General features: G+C 40.8%; 2 protein-coding genes across 3 annotated transcripts in view; one reads left to right on the top strand and one right to left on the bottom strand.

Annotated features, from left to right (window-relative positions):
• Positions 1 to 3587: 3587 nt before the first annotated feature.
• Positions 3588 to 5225, bottom strand: LOC121696208. The gene is made up of 4 exons (XM_042077560.1): positions 4976 to 5225; positions 4794 to 4879; positions 4641 to 4695; positions 3588 to 4490 (listed from the first exon to the last, which is right to left on the bottom strand). Exons 2-4 carry the CDS (start codon positions 4850 to 4852, stop codon positions 3588 to 3590), a joined length of 1017 nt encoding a protein of 338 aa, XP_041933494.1. The 5' UTR covers positions 4853 to 4879; positions 4976 to 5225.
• A 6228-nt stretch (positions 5226 to 11453) lies between these two features.
• Positions 11454 to 15337, top strand: part of nup98 (nucleoporin 98 and 96 precursor) — a 111216-nt gene continuing 107332 nt past the window's right edge. For both annotated transcript variants that reach the window (XM_042076134.1, XM_042076131.1), the window contains exon 1: positions 11454 to 11644. The gene's annotated coding sequence lies outside the window, so the exon portion shown is untranslated. The remainder of the gene's footprint in view (positions 11645 to 15337) is intronic.

Below are 15337 nucleotides of genomic sequence, written 5' to 3'. Positions count from 1 at the left end.
TCATTCAACTTCCAGTCTGTCAACAACTTTTAAACTATTTACCTTCAACTTTTAAACGGTCTACTTTTAAACTATCATTAAACTATCTATTAAACTAGCTGTCTATCAACAACTTTTAAACTATCTACTGTCTATCAACAACTTTTAAACTATCTACATTCAGCTTTTAAACAGTCTACTTTTAAACTATCAACTTTTATTAAGCTATGCAACCACCATGTCTATCCTAGCATCACCGTAGTAACCATCTTTAACCTTTTAAACCATCCACTTATTTAACTGTTCAGTCATTCCAACTATATTAAACCTCATCTACCTAGTTCAGTAATTCCAACTATATTAAACCTCATCATGTTGGTTGCCAATTAGCACATCATCTGTTTTAACAATATATTTCACACCATGTGTTTTGCATTTTCATGCACTAGTAATTCCCTGGAATTGCGTTTTCTAGTTCTTCTTCTAACGCAGTTAATGCAGCTTCAACCGTTTAACGTAGAAACTTAATTCAAACTGCGCTGCGTAGGTCTTACTTAGGACATGTGGGCTTTGTATTTTTCATCTTTGTAACTTTTATACTTTTTAAACTATTAATTAATAACTACTAAAAATTTCCCCATAGACTTAACATGGGCTGATGACATCACAATAGAGCCGTTAAGCAATTAGAATCCTATGGCAGGTGTTCAGGCCACCTGGATCAACTGCCAGTCTCAGGCTTTAAGCATACAAACTGGCCCTATAGGCCAGTGTTTCTCAAAGTGTGGTCCGGGGACCACTGGTGGTCCGCAAGCTATCCCAAGTGGTCCGCGAGCAGACGTGGTAAAATATAATATAGATGAGTTGTTTTCCATATTGAACCAACTTTTATGTAAATCCAAACAGTTCTGCAACGCTGCCTATGTAAGTTATGCCAGTTTAAATCATATGAATCCTCTGACACAATAAGCAAGGTGCAAAGAAAATAAGCAACGTGGCTCAGTGAGTAAGCCTATTGTGTAAGTAACTATTTAAGTAGGTCTACTCTTTTTTTAGCTAGGTGGTCCGTGAGGTTTTTTTTTATTGATTAAGTGGTCCTTGGTCTGAAAAAGTTTGAGAAACACTGCTATAGGCTACGTGCACAAGCGGAAGAACGAACTTCCGCTTTGTACGAAATTCGGCACAGCTGGTTCCGGTCTGTCTCCTAGTTACATAGTAACGTTAAGCGTATGTTGCTAGCCTAGAAATCTAGACGCGCCCCTAGTCTAGCAACTCTCCGTTGGCTTGTGAGCTCCAGAAATCGAAACTTAATCAGGGCATTGAAATCGTGTATAGAGTCGTTTGGTGGGCTTAACATAATGATTGATGGCAGAGTTGCCACGGTTTGGCTTGAATTCCCTGCTACTTGAAAACAAATATCCTATTGCGTCCTATTGCGTGCAGAGGGAATTTGAAAGACAACTGATTATCCCGCCCCTCGGACTGAGCACTGCGAACGGTGAGTGCCCAGACCCTACATTTTAATGTGGGTCTGGCTCGCCAGGCTAGTATGTTGCTGTTATCGCTAAAACAATAAACATGAGTGCTAACATTACTAAATTTATGAAAATTGTAAACGGCTCAAATGAACACTGCTGTGTGCCACTTTGTTCGGCCTCGGGCCGTTATAATAGTTCACTTAGTTTCCACTGCTTCCCAAAAAACGTAAGTCTTCGGGCTAAGTGGATTCATCAAGTGCGAAGGACGGGTTTTACGATAACTCAGCACACAAAAGTTTGCAGTCGGCACTTTAAGCCACACAAAATTGTAACATCCAAGAAAGGAAGGCGTGCTTTGGTATCAGGTGCTGTCCCTTCGTTGTTTGAGTGGAACAATTATTCAACCAAGGAACGACCCGTGTTTGGGAGCGACGGGCAAGACCACCGAGCCCGGAGCGTGTCCTTGAACCAGCACCAGCAGCGGAGCCTATTGCCCTCCCTATGGTCATGGACCACGACTATGAAGCATCTCCTACCGTGTGCGTGGATAGGCAACATTATTACTCAGACAGGAAATCGATACACTTCGAGAGCAACTGAAAATATGCCATCTATCCAAATTTGGACTGCAGCGGTTTGCCTCTTCTCCAGAAGACATACGATTTTATACCTGGTAAGACCGCTATCTGTAGTGCTAGCCTTCAACAATTGTCATTTGTCAAAGTTAATTTAAGAAATGCTGAGGACTTAATATCGCCACAGAAGGTTAGGCTACTACAATTTTCTCCGTTTTCTCTTTCTGATAAGGATACTATATTTCAGATTCCCATCTTACAAGCACCTGATGGTGTTTTGGAGCCTGATTAGTACTGCAACATCCAAAATGATCAGGGTGACCAGCAGAGACAAGAGAGCCACCAGCACAGTCACTGAAAGCCCAGTCACCAGACCAACTGTAAGTGTGCACTTCTCATGGTTATATACTGTACCCCTGGGGATCAATAAAGTATCTATCTATCTATCTACATGGTTATCTGTGAGGGATTTCATTTTTATGTGGGTGAAATATGTATGTATTTGTGTGTATGTAATATAAGCTACTGGATGTCTAAAATGTCCCTCAGGATGAGTAAAGTATCTATCTATATATTTCTCCCCAACCCTTAGAAACTGCTGGCGATAGATGAGCTCTTCTTGTTCCTGACATACCTGTGCACTGGCTGCACACAGAGGGAACTGGCTCATCGCTTTAACATACACAGGACAACAGTAAGTCGCATCATCGTCACCTGGGCCAACTTCCTCTACACTCTGCTGGGCTCGGTCTGTTTTTGGATGTCTCCTGCAGCTGTTAAGGACAATCTTCCACTAGAGTTCAATGCATACAGTGACACACAAGTCATCCTTGACTGCACTGAACTGCACTGTTGAGTGCCAGACACCATCTTCCCTGGTTCTACAAAGTGAAGTGTTTTCACACTATATCACATTGCACTTTTAAAGCCATGGTTGGTATGTCCCCTCATGGAGCTCTGACATTCATCTCGCCCCTCTTCGAGGGCTCCATGAGCGACAAGGAAATATTCCGTCAGTCCGGGATCCAAAACCTCCTTACCCCTGACACCGCAATTATGGTGGACAAAGGGTTCTTGGTGGACGACCTGGCCCCTGGGACTGTTTACCGCCCAGCCTTCGTCATCCAGAGGGCCCAAATGGCAGAGGCAGACGTGCTGGAAACGCAGTCAATTGCTCGCTTGAGGGTACATGTAGAGAGGCTAATCAGAAGAGTGAAGGAAAACAAACTGTTTGAAACCACAATCCCGCTTGCCATATCGGGGAGTATTAATCAAATTTTTACAGTCGCCTGTCTACTCTCTAATTTCCAAAATGGCCCTCTGGTCAAGACCTGGGCAAATGAAGTTTGAAATGTTGACCTTGTGTTGAATGGTGTGTGTGTGTGCGCGCGCGTGTGCGCATTCTTAAAATAAATGTTATTTATATAATTGTTATTTATTACACTAGGTATATGGACTCCATGGACTTTTATGTGCCGTTTGTCTAAACCAACATTTTAAAAAGTAAATCAGCCAAGTTTGCATTTTTGTGTTCATTGTTTATTAAGTTTATCAGTTACATGCATTTTCGCATGTAAACATTGAAATAAAATTGGTCAACTTTGTCTCTGATGAGCTTGAACACTTCTACGTCTCTGTGTATTCTATGAATTAATGTGTCTTCCTCCGCCGACACAACAAAATCACACCACGTCATGCCACTTACCACTAGCTGCCCCTGAATTTGGTAGTAGTACGCATATGATATCTTCAGCTCCATTTTGCCTAAGGTCATTTTAACATAGGGACAGTCAACATAGTTTTTAACATTTGGGCACTTAATTTCTAGAAGACCAAAGGAAGAGGGTTCTGTCGGGTCAAAAACTAGTCCATCCGGAGATGCTCCCAGCCAAGGTGTGTCTGGGTGGATTATAAATCCACACGGATAGTGGTTGACCCTCTTTATTTGGGTGTACTCCCATATGGCATCAGCCTCCAACTCCAGTCCTCTTCTCATGGCCTTCGTCTGATATGTTCCCTTCAGGATCCTATCAGCCAGACTGTCCTCACATTTGTTGCTGACAAAGCAGATCTCCCTGAAACGCGAAGCAGTGAGTCTTAGTCTCCGCAACTGGTGCCATTCCTCGCAGGAGCTTTGGGTTCTTGTGGCACTTTCCAGTTTATTTGCCATGTCCCAAGTCACCTGTAGGCTCTGTAAGTGCCTGCGCTCTGCCTCAGTGGTGTTAGACATGTAGATTGAGGGCTGTAAGCGGTAACCTTCCAAGGGTAGGGATGGACGAGGTGGGGCAACGTGGAAGGATAGATCTCTACGTGCTGCTGCTGGCTGTTGGTAGGCAATCGGGCTTCCGGCTTGCACCATCCCAAGGGCAGAGTTGACCAATGGAACCTCACAGCTGATGTTCATGCTACACACCATTGGCGACTCTGCTCTGGAGAAGTCAGCATATGCCTCAGTCACCTTGGGATGGAGTAGTGTATACTTTAGCAATACAACTCAACACCAACTAAGCACAATTTTAGTTCTATGCACACAGTATCTGGCACATTTTGTACAGCTCCACACAACATTACAAATGGTAAGACTGGTTAAATAAGAGGGTAAACTCACCCGAAGGACAGAAAGATCAGGTAGATCCCCACTAAGGCCTTTGTATAGCGTGCTCCTGCGAAGTGAAGTGTAAAACACGTATAAGTGGAAATGCTCGATGGCTTATAGACCTGAAATCAAATTACCCATGTATTGTTACAATATTGCTTTTACCTTATACCCTCTGTTGTTGCTTTAGGACGGCTCTTCGGTTTAGTAGACAGCACAGCCATTTTGTCCACTGTGCCTGGTTTTATACCCTGTAGTGTTTGCAGGACATACTTTAAGCACATCTTCAGTAAAACAACATAACAACTACAAAACAGTAATTAGTTATATGTTTTTGATTGACTTACCAAAGTCCTAGGTTTGTGCCACTGCTGTTCTCCCTCAGTACAGCTTAGCACAGGGGGGACTACAGGCAACTTCAGCTGAGAGTAGTGGGCTGACAACACAGTGAGCAACACAGTGGTTGCACAGCGCAGCTCCAGCAATGCAAGAACATTTATGATGAATCAGCTGCACAGGCTTGCTGTCTTTAAGAACCACCTGCAATGTCAGAATGTCATAGTAAGTCACAATTTATCATAGCCTGGTCAGTCATTCTTTTAGGATACTCATTGCTTACAGATTCTTTTAAGATAGAGTCTTGCATTGTGACTCATTTCTTTAGACTAGCAGGGCACTCCTGATGTTGAATCCTCTGTCTAACATTTTGAAGTTAGGAGATAAGATAATATTCTAAGCTATGTGTTGGACTAATGTGCTGAATATTATGCCATATAATTTTCCACTTGTATTTCAGTAGTAGTATCTTTCACTCCAGACTGTAGCTTAATTGAAGGATCAAAACAATGAACAATGATCTTATCACATTATCTTATCTTCTTACATTATCGTATCTTATCTTATCTTATTCATATCTAGCATCACCATACACTCAAGCTGTGAGGTTTCTCTTTTTTCATCAGCGACCTGTAGCACATTGCCCTCACGACCACCTCTCCTGAATACTGATCTTTTATGGAAACTGACGGAAGGAGGAGTATATAATTTGTGTTGAATAACAACATTGGTATTTGATAACAAGCAAACATAGTCACAAACACTAGCTGGTACTTTTACTAGGTAGCGTTAGGCAAGCGCTAACGTTAGCAGTTATCAGATGCTTACCCTCATAGTTGTGAATGTACGAAGAAATGTACATTTTAAATCCCTTGTCCCTCTTACTCGTCGGGGTGCGGGACAGGGCACCGACGATCCTGTGGACGTCGCTGACGCTCACTGCCGGTAAATGGACACCGGGAAAAGGAAAAGGAAGAACTGCCAGTGGCGGCTGCCATTTCTGTGGTGGTTAAATCGACAGGCTCATAACCGGAAGTCAATGTGCCGAATTTCTGTCAAATTCGAATGGTCGTCATGACACTGTGCACAGAGCCTATAAAGACTACACATCCTGTTCAACTGCTTTCTCTGCCAAAAACTGTTTCAAAATAAAAGTCCTCACTACAATATTTTACTGTTAAACAATTTAACCCTTTAAACTACTTAACTTTTTAACTGTTCAGCCATTGTAACTGTTACTTGTCATCAACTATGACTCCTACTCACTGTAGCTAGAAATTCACATCCTGCTTTATATACAGCCAGGATAAATTTGACTAGGCCTAGTATGGCTGGTTTAGGCTACACAATCGTGCATAAATAACCATTGATAACTTATCAGTTTGAAAATCAAGTGCATTTATTAACTCTTCTTCATTTAGAAATTCAGTGTGTTGTGCTTCCCTGCCATCCATTCAGTATAGCATTCATAGACCACCCGGTTCGCAGTCAGCCCTCCTCCACCATCCAGTAGCAGAGTCAGGGCTGCCAACTTTTCAAATAACCTTGGAGTGAGATTTGGTGGGGCCAACCAAAATTCTGCTGTGGAAATTTTTATTTGGGTCATTCAGCATTATACCGTACAGTAAAAAAAACGTACATCAGTGGTTCTCAGGTGTAGGGACCAGGCATGGACAGATTATGAACTTTCAGGCCCCTGGGCCCACATGTATTAAGGGCTCCCCACTAATTGTCGCATATGTGGAAGGGTTTTTTTTTTTATTTGTTTGATGTGATTTCCTGTATTCTGGTGCATTTTGGGGATGGCCAATACTAAATTCATTCAGATTCATAGCCTACATCCTGATGTGTTGATATTGAGGCAATGATTCCATGCAAAGGCTTGGGCTTCAGGGCCCTCCGACACCTTGGGCCCCTGGGTCTGGGCCCGGAAGGCCCGTGCAGTAATCCATCCCTGGGACCAGGGTCCCAGAGTTAAACTAACATTGGTATCAAAGGGATCTAGCCTACTACTAGGACCATGGGCGTCGGAGGCATTCTGAAAGTGGGTGGGACATTTCAGTGAGTGGTATGGGGGTCAGACTTGCTTATTTTTATGGAAATATTTGTGCCGTAGCCTAAGCTATTTTGCACTTCAGAATTATAACCATGCATACACAGGTGGAATAGTTATGGTGATCTTGCAATAAGTTCACAACAACAAAAACATATGCAACATTTCACAGTTCAGAAATGTTCAAAAATGTGTGTACATTTCAGCACTCCATGAAATTATGCAGAAGTGGTCACCTGTGTTATTCAGCTAGTTCATTCAAGATAATATATTGGTCATTGTAATGGCCATAGCCTATAGCCTACATGCTAGTTCTTTTTCAGGATGTACCCATATCTGCATGATGTGAATGTTTGCATATGGCTTATGTCAGGCTTTATATCAATATTTGTCTCGTTATTTGATTTTCTTCATATTTTTGCATTAATGTCACTAGGAAGCATGCCAATATACATATATTCATGTATCTGTTTAAGTGGGATTGGCTGGAACCTGACAATATAAGAACTGCTGACAAACTGACAAATAGTTTACATCAGAATACATTATAATTTCGCACCAATGAGGCTATGTAGAAATGTGTTGCAATTTCAAAACTGGATTACTCAGGAACCACTTATTGCACAGAGCAGAGGCATGCTTTATATCCTCGTATTCGGTATGGTTTGCTGTTTATTGTGATATTGGGTTTGCCACGTGTTGTGTGAAGGGTTAGTGAGATATTAAACCGAGAGTAATGGGTGTGCACTGTGTGCAAAATGCAAATATGATTAGCCTAAATTGCACGTCGGTTCAATGATAATTTTCTCGCGAATTTATCACAGCAACTTGGCGCTAATGTCATTGGAAAGCTTAGATTCCGCTCGTTCACATGATGTGTCATATCATATGTATAGGTTTAGTTTAGTTGAACCTCATCTGCCAGGTATTTGACCTACCAGGTTGACACTTCAGCGTGAAAAATACTTAATACTCAAAGCATACCTGAAGCCGGGGAAATGCGGGGGGAATGCGCCTAGGATGGCTTCTGAAGTAGTATCGCAAATGAGAGAAAATTTAGAAAATTCCACAGACAGGGGGTGCTCTTGAACCCTCTCACCGTCTCTGAAAGCATAACCGTGGCTCAACAGGTAGATAGGCTAAACTCATTTTTCAGGCATCTGACCGACCGGGTTGACACTTCAGCGTGAGAAATCTGGGGTGTGGCGTGTGAGTGTGTGAAACTAATCAAATGCGTGTGTCTCACGGCCAATGCGTGAGAGTTGGCAGCTATGCAGAGTGAAGTGGCACCTAACAGAAACAGAAGAAAAAGAGATAGACAGTGTTAGATAAATATGTTCAACTGAAACTGAAGGCTACTTATAATTGAAACTTTAGAATAATCATAAAATATATATTCTATATGTTTGTTGAGTTTGCTGTCAAAATGCCAGGCTGAAGATAGTGTTAGTTAGAATAATTCAGTTTCGCAACCTGGGTGAGCTCATTGAACATGTCGTGTTTGCTAGCAGCACCAGCCATTCGGGCAGCTCTGTTCGTCTGAACAATTTTGCTGCCCAATGAACGGTTAATGATAGCAGTCTAGTCAGATATGACTTAAAGTTAACTTATATCAGTATTGCTAAAGTTAGCCTATTAAACTCACAAAAATATGATCACCAGGAGTTACATAAATGTTAGCTAAATCTCCACGTTAACCAGCAGCACATCTTCAACCTATAATTTTGACAGTAGCCTAGAAGCTAACGTTACCGGTAGGCCTAGCACTACTTCATATTTTATTATCATGAGTAATAAACTGTAACTTACTGACAACAAAGGTAGGACCTAATTATAAATCAGACTGCCAAGTAACGTTAACCTAACATTATGATAAACTGCCATAACGTAAGTTAGCCTAAACATTAATTTGACAACAGCAAGTAAATTTAGCTAGCCTAGCATTTGAATGAGTTTGTAAGTCAGACAGTACGATGTACATAGACTGTAAACATGATCGAATTTAATGTAGTACACTTTTACAATAAAACATTATCGTTTGATAAATAAATGCTTGCTTACCATTAAGGAGGAGTGAACTTGACAGAGAGCTGAACACCCCCTTTGGTCTGACTGAACTGTTGCTGAAAATGATCTCCTGGACAGTTCAAACGTCGTTGCACGGTCAACTATAAATCCACTACTTATCAATCACCACGTTAAGATTTCCCAGTCAACCACAAATCCATGACTTTTCAATATCTTTTAGTGAACTATGTATCGATGCTCTATCGATTATGGCAACATAAACTATAAACCAATGTTGTTTCGATATCTCTCTTATCGATATTCATGCACTGTCGGGTTTTTGTCAGGATTGTAATGCTGATTCAATGTCTATTTACCATTGAGATTTCAATCTCAACCAAAATGATGATTTGGATGGAAAATCAACATCATATCAATGTCACCTTGCTATCTGGGCTACTAATGGCTCTGGTTCTATTCAACATCAGGTCACTTTCCACAGGTTTATAGAATCAAGCACCTAGAATAGATTATGAATGCAGACTACATGGTGCTTGATTAGGCTATACTGTGTGAAGGGACCTGATGAAACTCATCATCAGGTTTCATTCATGGCATGAATAACGTTACTCATTGTTGATAATCATAAGGTTATAGCTTCTACCGTTCACATTTAGTTAAAGCTAACAAATATGTTACTGTTTTTATTTTACCAAATTTTTAACGTTGTACACCGCTTGTTTGTGTATCAAATAGGCCAGGCTACGTTTTCATTATACGCTCCTGATTCTAAGTAGCCTAAGTAAACACTATCACGGTATGCTATCGTTTGTCTATTGTTTCGTCAGGTCCCTTTCCACAGGTGTACAATCAAGCACCTCTGCTCTGGAAATTCACAATTTCGTCGCCGTTTCAAAAAAAAAAAAAACATAGTCCAGTCCATACAACTTCATTTCAATTTCAAAAGAAATACTGGACTATGTTTTTTTTTTGTTTTTTTAAACGGCGACGAAATTGTGAATTTCCAGAGCACACTTGGCAATCGACTCCTACGGACTTTCCCCTAAAGATGGCAGCAAAGATGGCAACATTTCCGGAAAGGTACTGGCTTGATGAAATTCATTCTGGACTCTCTATCCGACCACACCTCGGGATACTTCGGTTTGGCTTTAGGGACCCTCTACTCACTACCACGTAAGTGCAATGTTCTTTGGAACTGTAGAAGAGGTATAAAAATAGCGTTTTGTAGCGGCGAAATAATATGCCCTTCTCACTTCCACGCTAACGAACTTTGACTAAAAACGGTAACATCGAACTTTCTCAAAACACATCCGAATGACATGATTTGGATGTCAACTCAACGTATGTACTCCCAATCATCCGTAAATCGATCTAAAGTGCATTTTACTCCTTTAACGTTAGCCTACCACTAACGTCATGTAAACCACACAATAACAATAAGGCATGTTTCTGATAGGCCTATTTGACAGAGTAAGCATATTAGCAGAGAGGTTTCATTTTAAATTGTATAATTTTCAAAAAAGTATAAAGTTGCACTACTTTTTGTATTGGTTTTATAGGCTACAAGATGTTTGTGAAATTTGCACAGTAAAAGTTCTGTATTTTGACTGCAATTGTCTTTGCATTCTGATTAGATTCTTCATTAGAATCATGAGTGGCTCTGTAAACAGCATCATTTTCTGGGGCCATGCAAATCTGCATTACCACTAGTGTGGAGTTATTCTACATCATGACAGTAAAATAGACCATCCTTAGTCAATGTACTGCAGCAATTCCTCTCTCAACCTGTAGAAAATGCTGTGAACATCTGATTATGCATGGAAAAATACCGTCATATACCGTGAAACCGTAAGAATTTAGAAAAATACCGTGATATACATTTTTGGTCATACCCCCCAGCACTATGTGAGGACTCTAATCTCTGGTAGGCCTAATGTTCAATTTCGCCAAATGACATGTCAACGAAAATTGAGTGTTGTGTTGTTAACTATGATGTTACTTTGCATACCAAAGGACACTGGGAAAATAGGGGGTGGCGTTTAGCCTACATAAGACCTGTGTCATTCCACTTTACATTTCAAGTTACTTGCACATTACTTTTAAAACTAGTAGAACATGTATTTAAAAATCCTCTGTTGAATGAAAGTAGCCTGTACGTTATACATAATATCCAAACTTTTTCTTGTAACCGTCTTTATTTGGATCTTCTGATATAAAAAAAAAAGAAAATGGTAAAAGTGGCTCTCCAGGCAAAAAAGGTTGCCGACCCCTGGTCTGGGGGATATAGAGATAGACTAGAGATATATCTCCCAGACCCACACTCCATTTCAGCAGGTGGCGGTAATGCACCTAACGTCGTTTGCCAGCTGTCATTAAAAAGAAGAGGAAGAAGAACTTCCAGTTTTCACTGTGAAGCATGCGCATTGAAACGCATAATGCGAAAGCCCGGTCTCACTATTGTCGTACTTTCGTAGTGCTATATCCGCAGAAGGCCGTAATTTATTTTTTACCCGAGTGAAATACCTATTTTCCTCCTGTAATTGGTGATACTATATAAGTAAATACTAGCAGAGAGATTCTTTCTACTCACTTAACAAGGGTAAGTTCTCAGTCCATCGCTTTATTAATCGAACTGTTGTTTCGTTGTTCGTAATGTTAGCCCTCAGGAAGCTAACGTTAGTTAACGTTAACAAGTTTGCCACTGCTTCAAGTCAAGCCCTATACTTTAAGGATGGTCAACACAATTAAATGTTGAGGTAACGCTAATGAGATTACTCCGATGGTGTATTCTGACACCAATTTGTTTCTTAACTTGGCTGCTTAAAAATGTTACGAAAACAGCGTCAACAACACTTTAACGTTACATTACTGATAACATCTTGGCATCTAGGTTATAATGGTAACGTTAACGTTAGACGTTAACTTAACCACACGTGTCACAGAAAGTAACGTCAACAGTCAGCTTTATGCTAACGTTAAATTGCTAGTCTTGTAAGATTGCTAACTAACTTTAGTTATTGTTAACTAACGTGAACGTAAGACGTCTAAGCTTAGATCTAACGTCAACCTTACTATAATCTCTGTCGTTCTGACCTAGCTTAGCTATAGCAATCATAGTTTTCGTCTCACTAACGCAAGCTAACGTTAATTGTAACGTAACGGCAACATTAACTAGTTTGGCGAACAACTCCTGTCTTCACCATCGTTTGAAATGAAAATGAATGCTAACCTTGGTGTGCAATGACTATTAGGCTGCTAACGTTGTGGCGCGGATGTTAATATTAACGTCACTCTTTGAAGCTGCAAGGACAGGAGACCAATGTGCAACCAACATCGTAGGACCCCTAATCATAACGTTAACGTTCGTTTGCTGGGAATGAGCCGTTACGTTACATTTCAAAACACCAAATGAAAGTTAAATGGCTGTTAGGTTAACTTTGGCTAATATCAGTTCATGATGAACGTTAGACCTAGTATGTCATGAATCAGACCAACAGTATTATTAACTTAAACCGCTAAAATAAGGATAAAATACCCGAGGTTATTAGGTTAATGTTACTGACCAACGCCTGTCTAAAGCAGTGTAGTAGATTAACATTAATGTTAACGTTAAAAAACACATACATTAACGATATTGTGAAGTTAGCCTACATATCCAGTCCTCGAGGCTCCTGTGGTCCAATGAATGATACTTGTCGGACAATAACGTTGCATTAGACCATGAGTGAGGGAGGTAAATGGCATGTAAAGATAACGTAATTTTTCCAAGGGCAAATACGAAAGCAATGTCTTTATTTTTACAGCGATTTTGGTTTAAACATTGTAAACGTGCCAAAGAACCCTCTTCCCGCTCTTGAATACAAACTACTGACGTCAGTAGCCCATCGCCATATGGCCAACCCGCATCTAGTGGTCTTAGAGGATTTGCAGACCGGGGCACTGTAGCCTATGTGTCAAGAAGACTGACCGAAACTGTAGTAGTATTTGTTTTAATTTAGTATCTCCGGGATGATCTGGGCTACATAGGCTACAGCAGTCAATGAGGGAAGAATGGAATCTTGCTGGACAAAACTCAATGTGCTTTACACAGCCAGAAACAATAGCAGACCATGATAAATAAAAGCTTGTGGGGAAAAAAAGTATTTAAAGTATTATGTAGTATTTAATTTAAACTTACTTTAATTAAAACCATTATTTAAATTAAAATATAGATATTAAGACAAATGCATCATCAATTGTAATTAAATGCATAATGCAGCGAATGAATGAATGAATAAATAAATAAATATCTGTTGCACTCCGAGGGGGGGGGGGGGGTTGTGGGTGCTGGCGTCTTGTTTGTGCGATACACTACAGACTCTGTACATTTAACAATTATTTATTAAACACTTCATATTAAATAAATAACCAGCTTCTCAAAATAACAGTTAACAAAGTAATAACACCAAACAAACTATACAACAGTATACAAATATTTGTGTAATTTGTGCAATTTTAACAAAGACTATTACAGTGCAAAGTGCAAAACAACAAAATGTGCAAATGTGATCAGTCACTACTTATGGCAGAGCTGACAACTAGCATCGCTACAAGCCATCCTCCTAGGCTTAGGCCTGTTCCGCAAGTATGTCCTGATCTATACAGAGAGAGTAAATTAAGTTTAGATTATTTTAGTTTTGTGTAATATGGATGGAATTTGAGCGCCGAGCGCTTTTTAATTTAGAGGCCGGAGCGGCCGCTTTGTTCTGCTCCAATACCGCTCACACCACGAGTCTGAGGCATGCCCAAAACCCACCCAGAATTCATGTCTTTCTAATAAAACCAAGACCGTTAAATTTCAAAGATATTGGCCATAATAGCTTAAGTTCGTGGATGGGGATGGAGTTAGCTAAATAATTTAGGAAGCATACTCGTAGCCATGGGCGGGCCTGGACGGGCCTAGGCCCATCTATTTGTCAGTCTTGCCCGTCCGATTAGAAGGCTTGCCTTCATTTAAGCTCACCATCTTAAAAAGACGCGCAAGTCAACACTGCGCTGAGAGCAGGTGGCTGTTTACTCGGCTGCTCCTCCGCTCAAATTCGCGTCAGGTCGCTCCGCTCAATTTCGCTCCCTGCTCCACTTAAAAATTATCCTGCTCCAGTGAAATTTTAAATTGCTCACGTTTGTCTTTGCTCTCCGTCGCACACTCTCATGTTTCCGCGAAATGTGTCCTCTTAGATTCCAAAATGAATCTTTACTCACTGAAACTGTGTCACCACATGGTTATTCTTGCTCTACATTGTTAGTAACTAGTTGTTTGTAGGAATAGTACACTTATGACTTATAACTTTCTTTTCTAACAGTAGCGTAGCCAGAAATGTTCAAATGGGTGGGCACAGAAAAAACGGGTGGGCAAAGCGAATCTGATTGAACATAAGAGAGGCCTAGATTAGATACGCCTGACCATACAAGCATCAATCTTGGGCATGTTATATTTCTAACATAAAAGAGGAATTTATTAAACGCATTATCACAGCTGACAAATTACGCAGAAACATTTTCAACTGGAGCAAAACAATGCATGAATGACCGATCCCAAGCCCCTCCTCCCATTGTCAGTCCCATAGTTACTGTTGCTAAGTCGGACAAGTTTGCAGGAAAGTGTGCGAGAACGCGTGTTCAACATGGGGACGCAGCACCCCCATTTAGCCGAGGGCAACAGTGTATGCTGGATTTCTGGGCGTCAAGTAATATTGATGTATTCAAAAAACAGAGGTCAGAAAGGCCTTCAGTATGCAGAAAGACACATTCACAATGTCCGCTGTCATCAATGAGGTGGAACACCACAAATTGAGGACAAACAAATCCGGTGTCGTGGATCTTAATAGGATGCATGTTAACTGGATAAACAATTAGCACGTCCCCCGAGCAGGTAGTTTACATTATTTGCTGCAGATGTGACTCTGATTCAATAAACCATATTTCGAGAATTAATAGAAGACGGGACCAAGTGCTGCAGATCCAATTGGTTCCCACGCAACTTGGGAGAGTGACTAGCTTGTTAAGCAGCTCATGTTGGGGAGGTGGAGAGAGAGCTTCTCTTCGGTCGGCCGATAGCCTACTTATTTTGAATGGCTGCTTTAGAAGGAGTTCAAATAAACATGATAGAAGTGTATTGAAAAGAAACCATTCCGAGTTCAAACCCATACCACGCATGACATATCTGCAGTTTGCAGACGTGATTTGTCTTGCACTAGACTTCATCAGTGCCCGCTTATGCTATAATTATGACCGCCGCGCAGCGAAGCTTAGT

Source organism: Alosa sapidissima, chromosome 21 (genome assembly GCF_018492685.1).
Source record: "Alosa sapidissima isolate fAloSap1 chromosome 21, fAloSap1.pri, whole genome shotgun sequence".
Classification (NCBI taxonomy): Eukaryota; Metazoa; Chordata; class Actinopteri; order Clupeiformes; family Clupeidae; genus Alosa; species Alosa sapidissima.
The sequence above is the reverse complement of the archived record's forward strand: the minus strand, read 5'-3'. Positions and strand labels throughout refer to the sequence as shown.